General features: G+C 39.2%; 1 protein-coding gene across 1 annotated transcript in view; it reads left to right on the plus strand.

Annotated features, from left to right (window-relative positions):
* GRB10 (growth factor receptor bound protein 10) overlaps positions 1 to 6,108 on the plus strand; it is a 147,090-nt gene extending 140,982 nt beyond the window's left edge. Inside the window, exon 17 of the mRNA XM_084857685.1 lies at positions 1,759 to 6,108. Coding sequence (XP_084713811.1) covers positions 1,759 to 1,905 — 147 coding nt within the window. The 3' untranslated portion in view covers positions 1,906 to 6,108. The remainder of the gene's footprint in view (positions 1 to 1,758) is intronic.
* The last annotated feature ends 2,625 nt before the right edge of the window (positions 6,109 to 8,733 follow it).

Consider the following 8,733-nt stretch of genomic DNA (forward strand, 5'->3'; position numbering starts at 1 on the left):
CACTTGCCCCACGTCCCTCCATCCAGTGTACCTACACAGTGATGAAACATCTGAATGTGGCTGATGCATATAAAATCCAATGTGCATAGGCCAAAATTGCCCACTCAACCCCCTGGAAAATATCCAGTAATCAACTGTGCAGTTTTGATCTACCGGCATGACATTTAGGCGTGTAGGCTTTATTTGGATGTTTTATCCTAACATAGTTGGTGGAGATACGATAGGTCGGAAAGAAGCCACACACTCTCTTCTCTCCAGGTGTTGGACTGGAACAGGCAAGAGGGCTCATCCAATTTAAGCCTTCATCGGCAATCAAGAAAATGAAGAAGATGCAAAAAGATATGATACACTTTCATTGGCACCAAATTAGGGCTGGGGGGAGCAGGGGTAAGGGCTGTTGTCTTCTGTAATTCTTGGGTGACAATGGCTGCATAATGCCTGGAGTATTTTTAAATTCATTTTCTTAATTACATTTCTATACTGCTTAATAGCCAGAGTGCTCTAGGTGGTTCACAAAAATTAAAACCCCAAACTAAAACATGATAAAACACTATATATATATAACCCTTAAAAGTTTTAAACAATAAAACCAAAGTAAAAACCAAAGTAGAAGTTAGCAGCAGTGCAAAGATCTAAAAACACAATAAACATTTAAAAACTAAATTGAAAGACTAAAAAAATGGGGGGTGGGGGTGAGGGGAGGCCTTCACCTGGTGCTGAAAAGACTACAATGTGGGCTCCAGACGAACCTCTCTTGGGAGGTCATTCCACAGCTGGGGTGCCACCATTGGAAAGGCCCCTCCTTAGTAGGAAATCGCCTTGCCACATTTGGTAAGGACACCCAGAGGGGCATATCACAGAACACTGGCATAACATGATCATATGGACCAGTCCCCATTAACACTCTTGCTGCCCTATTTTGGACCAGCTGCAGTTTCTGGACCATTTTCAAAGGTGCCCCCACATATAATGCATTGCAGTAATCCAAATGAGAGGTTATCAGAGCAAGGATAACTGTAGGCTACCTCTGTCCAGGTAGCGTCATAGTTGGTATATCGGCCTGTGCTGACCAAAGATGTGCCACACCACCAAGGCTACCTGTGCTTCCAGTGACAATGCTGGATCCGAGACCCCAAACTGTAAACCTGATCCTTTAGGGGGAGAACAGCCCCGCCCGCCAGAAAAGGTAGAACATCACTTAGCTGGGCAGACTAAGTGTAAATCTAAAATTCAAATGTCAAAATGATTTTTTTTCAGCGGTGCAGTTAACAGATCTTTGTTACAGAAATCTGAGAAGTGTTATAGTCACCTGAATTCAGAGTCTGCATTGGTGTTTATAACGCACTGTCTATATAAATAATTCTATATAAATAAATTAAAAACGACAGGTCCCTTTGCCAAGTTCCCAAGAGTGGAGGGAAAACAATGGAAGGAGGGAAGGGGAGAGGCAAATGTAATGGGGTGGATATGGGCAAATGCAGTTCCATATATATTAGGCGTCATTTGTGGTTGGGGATGTGGGCTAAGGGTTGAGCCAAAGGGTTCACAGAAGAGGTGGAGCTTTTTCTGCCCTGAAATGTGAAATTTAGATTTTGAATTTCAGATCTGTTTAAATTTCATTTTAACTCATTCACAATTCTGTAGTTCAGCCTTAGCCCAAGATAGCTTCTATCAGTTAACACCCTTCTTTGATGTCATTTGCTGTCTAACTTAGAGAGTTTTAGTATTTCTTTTTTGTTTTTGTTTTAATTTCTCAAGTGCGAAGATGATGGACAGATATTTTTCAGCTTGGATGATGGGAGCACGAAATTCACTGACCTAATACAACTTGTTGAGTTCTACCAACTAAACAAGGGAGTTTTGCCCTGTAAACTGAAACACCACTGCATCCGTGTGGCCTTATGACCTCTGTTCTGATCCATGCTGATGGACTGGCTTTGCTCAAAGACTGGAGTTGCTAGAAAAATATTGTAAAAGAAAGTTGACACTGGGACACTGGCAGATGTGTTTTTTAAAAAACTGAACACAACACAGTTATGCACCTTGGGGACTCAGAAAGGGATGAATTGAGCTGGTGTGCCAACAGACCAAGATTTTGCTGTTTTGTATAACACCCAAGCATGATTGCTGCTGAGTGTCCCAGCAACCCCCCAAAATTGGGAAAGGGTATATAAAATCACTAAACAAAACTGGAAACTGTCCCTTGGCTGGTCCACTTAATAGAATCAAGTTTGTGAAGCAAAATTGTTGAAAAGAATGCTTGCCCTGGAATAATCTTGACAATTTAAGACTTAGTGTGTTTACTTTTTGTATTGATCACTCTCTTTATTTTTTGTTTTTGCACTCCTGTTTTTTGGATATTGCATATGGCCTATATCAGGAGCTGATACAGCTTTTAAATGTATGCAAGATTTGGGTATTGATCTAAACTAGACCCTGCATTACGTGAGTTGCTTCAGCCTAACAAGGATTTAGAGGACAAACATATGTCTGACGTCTCTGGAGACCAGAGGCTTTGTTATGTGCTGATGTTCTTGAAGAAATAATATGGATACACCTCTGCAAACCCCCCCCCCCCCATATACTGCCATATGTACTCTTTAGAGTGATTATTTTTTGACATAATGGCTGTGGCTTGCATGCAGTACATTAGTGACAGGTAGTCATGGAAAGGACTGATTCTATGCACAAATGTTTTGAATCTATTTTATTCTGAGTGTGTCCCCCCGCTAGAGTCCCTTGCTTTTCACCAACACACCCATGGGAAAATCCACTGTCAGTTGCTAGAACAGGGCTGAGTGACCACCATATATGTGTTTGGAACTGGATGGGGTTTTTCCTTTGTGTGTGTGTGTTTCATGGTGGGGGTAGGGATTCAGTTGATTAGTCCATCTGCTGTGAGGGTGCTTCTAGATAGAGGGCTCCTAGTGCTACCAATCAGATGGAATTGTGCAGCAATTCTGTCTTTTTTTTCCTTAACGGATTTTTTTTCTGGAAAAAAAGTTGTGGGAAAACACAGGACAGTTACTGAGGAAGATGTTGTCTAGACATACACATCCTCCCCACCGTGAAACTTTTGTGAAACTTATGCAGGGCAGTAGTGTTATAAAAGCCTCAACTAGAAGAAGCACTCTTAACACAAATTCAGTGTTTTTATTTTTAGCATTATTTCCTTAAATTTTCACACTATCACAGAGCCCCAGTGCAGGTGCAACACTGCCCAGTCTCTTAACTGGTTAGGAGTTCAAGAGTGCCCTGTAAGCTCACATGTTCCATCCCTCCATCCTCTGAACCCGCATTTTTGGTGACCAAAGCATAGTTTGGTAACCAGAGCATAAACTAACCTTGGTTACAAATGGTGGCTTGGTGCTTCTACAGTGAAAATGCTGGTACAGATGGTACCCTATAATTAGCTCCGAAAGGGAGAGGGAAACAGCCATGGAGTACTCCAAGAGCCCAAACAGAGATAACTTTAAATGGATTGTTATTTTGCAGTAGAAAATACATGTGTGGGGCCCCTCATCCAGGTTGGGTCCATAGCGGGTGGGGCAAAAGTTTAAATTGCCCCTGCACCCATGCTAGAGTCCCATCCAGATCGGGACCCCTGCACCTAGAGTAAAAATGAAAACAAAATAGCTGCTAGCTACAACTTTAATGTCTGTTTTGGCCCAGTTTGTCTCCTACTTGTGGCAAGGCCATTGGGTAGTGTTGCATAAGCTCTGGCAGTTTTCCTAAGTGATGGTGTTAATGTAAGAATGATACTCAGCCAGGTAAATATGGGAAATGGCTTCTTCAATTGAACTTGCATTCTACTGGGTTGCCAGAGCTTACACTATGAGCCTGTACAAAGCTGTGGGCATAATATCAGGCACTGCCATGCAGCCTCTCCATCCATTTAAATTCCATTGCAAAGGAAACATACGCAAGTGACACTAGAATGTTTGGATGATAATGTGCAGCAGTGCTGGCGTAATGGCTTGCAACATCTATTTGGAAGTCAGATGTTCAGCCATCCTTGCCATTGCTGGATTTACCATTGACAATTCAGTCAATTGATACTTGGGGATATATTCCCTAAAATATTAAGTGCCAGTATCTGTGGCAAACTAGTTGGATCTTGTTTCAGTCCTGGTTGATCATCAGACAATAAGGCCTGGTTTAAGCTCTCTAAAACCTTCAGTGTAGAACATTCATGTGGCCATGGCTGTGTGGAGCAAGTAACATTTGTCCTACATTGATAGGTGCACTTTCTTGGCTGTAATTTGGGCAAATGTGACAAGCAAAATATAAGCCATTGAAAAGTGACACCTCTCTGTGTAGTTATGCTGGATCAAATATTACTAACCCCACACAGCTCTGGAAGGTTTTACAACATCTGAACCAGAGCAATCCCTTGTTAATATTTAAGTTATTCCATGTTTACATAGTAATGCTTTTTTCCTTCTGGTGATAGCTAACATTAAAGTAAAGTCAGTGTTTATGACTGTCAGATCTTGGAGATGATAGTCAAGTACACACAGGAAGTGTTTAATATACTTTGCATGGTTTATAAAGCAAGAAGTATATTCACCCCAGGAATGTTCAAAGTTACTGTTGTAAGTTGAGTATCTTCTCCCTATCTCCAGAGATCTCATTGAATCACTTTATACAGGTTAAATTTATACTGATTTATCTCATCTTATTAATAGCCCATCTGAATGGCTTAAGTTGGGGAAACAGTTCTTTATTCACAAGGTATTCATATAGTGTTGAGAGTAGCTTAACTTAATATAACCAGCTTAAGTCATACTTATCAGCTGAATTATCAGTGGTATAGAAACACTGTATTTTAGTTTACAGGACACAATCTAGTACCTTTTTGCCATGAAATGTCTACATATACGATGAAGAAACTTGATTTAGTTTTTACTAGAAACTTCTTGGTTTTATGTGTACATATTAAATTTTTACTTGTTCTTTTTGTCAATGTTTTAAACATCAAGTTAAGCTAAGTTGAGTCTCTGATTTCATTGTGCATTTTCTGTTTCACCTCTCCTAGCTTTTTTTTCCAAAAAAATTGTATGGATTTAACATTCTCATTCTCCAGTTTCAATAAGACCATTTAGATTTTTTTTAAATTAAGTTCTTGTGTTTACATACCTTAGTTCCAATAATGCAATTCCCCAGCAATTGTTGCATATTTATAAAACTTGGATTTTTATTTAATTTGAGAATAAAAGTTTTGACTATCAATCATGATTTTGTATGAAGATGGCTGACTATTTTGTACATCCTTTCCCAACTTTAAGATGAGCTGTTCTAAAGAAAATCAACCGCATCAAAGTGGTAGCTACATTACTTGAGCACACCATTATTGCTACCCCTCCTTTTTTTTTAAAGCTGGAAATGAAAATTTTAAAATATCACCCTAAATATTTCCAGCAGATACAGCTGGTTGGCAGCTTAGAAACCAAGGACTGATGGACATTTGACTTCCTAATTTTTTTGTATTTAAATGACATGAATGTAAAGAGGGATGCTCAGGGTTGTTTCTGGAGCCTGTTGAATCTTTTTTTTTTTTTTTTGCCTGTGATTTTTATTTTCTAAAAAAAGGAAAAAAAAGAAAAATGTTATGTAGCAATCTTGGAATATGTTGAGAAGGAAAATGCCAAACGATCTGGTATTTTTTTAAGTTAGTAGATAAGTTATATTATGGTAGGTGTTTTTAAAAAGTACAGCTTTTTTATTTGTTGAATTAATCTTGAAGAAACATGTGCCTCCGTTTTTAGATGTTTTGTCTTATCTTTTCTGCACTAAGTACCTGACCGTTTTGACCAATCAATGCACCTTTCCAGTGGCAAGACTTGCTTATTGTAAATTATATTGTCACACAGCAAAACTTTTTAGTGACTGTAAAATGGAATAAAAGTTAAGTTTTCAGGGAATGCAAAAGGTATTAACTTAAGAGACAAAACCTTACTCAATATACGTTGCTTCATACTGTAAATAGCTCCCCCCCCCCCCCGCTAGTGAACCTAATTGTAATCTTTCAGGTATTTTTGTATAAATGAGGGATTGATTCTGTTTCTTGTAACTAGAAATAAACATTCATACAACGGTATTCACTTTATATCGCTGGTAATGTTTTGTCTTTGTTTTTGGAGGGGATATATGTGTTAACCAAAATTTTACAAAAGGAACAGCTGCACCAATTTGAGTTCTCAGTGCATTTCGACACAGGTCTTTATTAAGGAAACTGAAAAATATGAAATATAAAATACATGATAAATGATATATAATGTACACCAAAGCATTTAAAATACAATTTTACATGTTTCCAAAAAATACTTAAATAATATAAATTCGCTAATTAAAAACTTCAGAACATACTAAACTATCCTAAAAATAATGTTAAAATTCTCTATACTAAGTACATAAGTTTTATCATTAGACAGAAGAATTCAAAAACATGATAAATAATACACACACACACGGCATTTAAAATACAAGTTTTCACATTTTCAACAAAATCTCTGGATACCATAAACTGACTAGTTAAAAACTGCAAAACATATCAACTGGCTTAAAAATGATGATGAGATTCTCTCTGCTGAGATACCCAATGGTGATCAAGCAGGAAAAAGTATAAACTTACTTACAAACTCTTAGAGACTTTTCTGGAGGATTCCCTCTCCCTTCTTCGAAAGAAGACTGAAGGGTATTGTACCTTTCAAGGCATATATACGGGTATCTTCTAACCATCTGATTTTAACAAAATTAAATTGGGCTTAATTAAACTCTTTTTCTCAATCTCAGCTCTTGAAGACAGAATGGTAAAAATCCTGTTAAAAGACTTCCTACCCCTTATATTAAGATCAACTTCAAGATGCAAGCAAGAATGAGTCCATTGTACAGTACAAGAGTACTGATACACATGTTAATCAAAACTACAAAAGCTATTTTAAGAATGGCTGAAGACTTGAAAGCAAAGCCAGCAAACATTACTTCGTTCGTAGTCTCTGTCCACTTTGGTAAACCAAAGCTGGTTGACAACAATCCTGCTCCTTGTTCACACCAGCTTGCAGCCATTTTTCAGGATGGAAATATAGACTAAATGTATACATTTTAAATATTATTACTGCTTTCAAATTGAGAACAAGGCTGAGTAGCAGCTTCCAGTTGACCTGGGATCCAAATGCAGACTCTAAGGCCCACCCAGTACAGTGCTCTGGCTCTCAGCAATTGTGAGACCTGCACAGTATCTCATTAACTACAGTAAATTACCTATTTACTTTATTAAAAGGTTTATAAAACTACTTTTCAGGGTAATTGTCCCCAGAAGGCAGTGTACAGAATAATAACACATTAAACATAATGTTTTTGCAAACCATCAAGTTAAAATCCACATTAAGCCCCTTAAAATAAGCAGTAAAGCTTCATCATTCCATTAATACAAAATAGATAGAAATATGAACATATTTTAAAAGACATCAGTGATGGGGCTGTCTGTACTTCCTGAGGAAGAGCATTCTAAAAGTAGGGGGCCACTACTGAAAAGGCCCTGTCTCTAGTACCTATCAGCCTAACATCCTGATGGGCCAGAGAACAGGGCCTCTGAGAGTGATCTTAAGATCTTGCGCAGGTTCATACAGGTGCAGGCAGTCCTTCGGATACCCTGTTCCCAACTATTAAACATTTTAAAGGCTAAGACCAGCACTAAATTTGCCCCAGAAACAAATACACAGCCAGTGCCACTGGTACAGAAAAGGTATAATGTACTCTCAGGGTTTGGCCCCATAAGTGTTCTGGCTGCTGCATTCTGTACTAATTGAAGTTTCTGAACAGTTTTTAAAGGCAGCCCCATCTACAGTAATCTAGCCTGGATATAATAACAGTATATCTCTTGAGGCAGGATCTACTTCCTCCAGATAGGACTGTAGCTGGTGAACCAACCAAACCTGCTAAAAGGCAGTTGTGGTCATCAGCAGCCGCCTGTACCTCCAGTGTCAGCACTGAGTCCAGGAGAACTCCCAAACCTGATTTTGTGGGAGTGACACCATATCCAGGACCAGTTGTCCACCTCTGGCCAAATCAGATTTCTCGAACCATGGTACCTCCATCTTATTGGGATCAAGTTTCAGTTTGTTTGCCCTCATCCATCCCCAAACTGCCTCCTGACACTTGTTATAAGAAGAGCTGTGCTGAATCAGAGCAAAGGTCCATCTAATCCAGTATTCTATTCATGCATTTGCCAACTAGCGGCCTGCTCGAAGCCCACAAGTAAGACATGAGTACAACAGCACCCTCCTGCTCATGTTCCCCAGCACCTGGTATACATACGCATAATGCCTCTGATATTGGTGGTAGCATATAGCCAATAGGACTAGTAGCCATTGATAGCCTTATTCTCCCTGAATTTGTCTAATCCCCTTTTTAAGCCACCCTGTTCAGAACTTCCACTGCCTCCCTGGGATTAGATGAAGGAAAAGGATAGTGTTTCATCCAGATGAGATGATCCAGAAGGATACCATGGTTGACGAAATCAATACCTACTGAATGGTTCAGGAGAACCAGCAGGGCTGTTCTCCTCGCTGTCAATTTCCCAGCATAAGCAATCCACCAGGTGGTCTCCGTCCCAACCCCATGCCAGAAGCCATACTTATGGCGGGGTTAAACCTCACCCATTTTCTCCTGAAATTCCACTCCCCTCGCAGTGGGAGGGGTTAAAAAAAAAAAGAAAAAGTATCCATCAGA

The sequence above is a fragment of the Heloderma suspectum genome, chromosome 5, assembly GCF_057233095.1.
Source record: "Heloderma suspectum isolate Gila_16-S chromosome 5, 16-S_ref, whole genome shotgun sequence".
NCBI lineage: Eukaryota > Metazoa > Chordata > Lepidosauria > Squamata > Helodermatidae > Heloderma > Heloderma suspectum.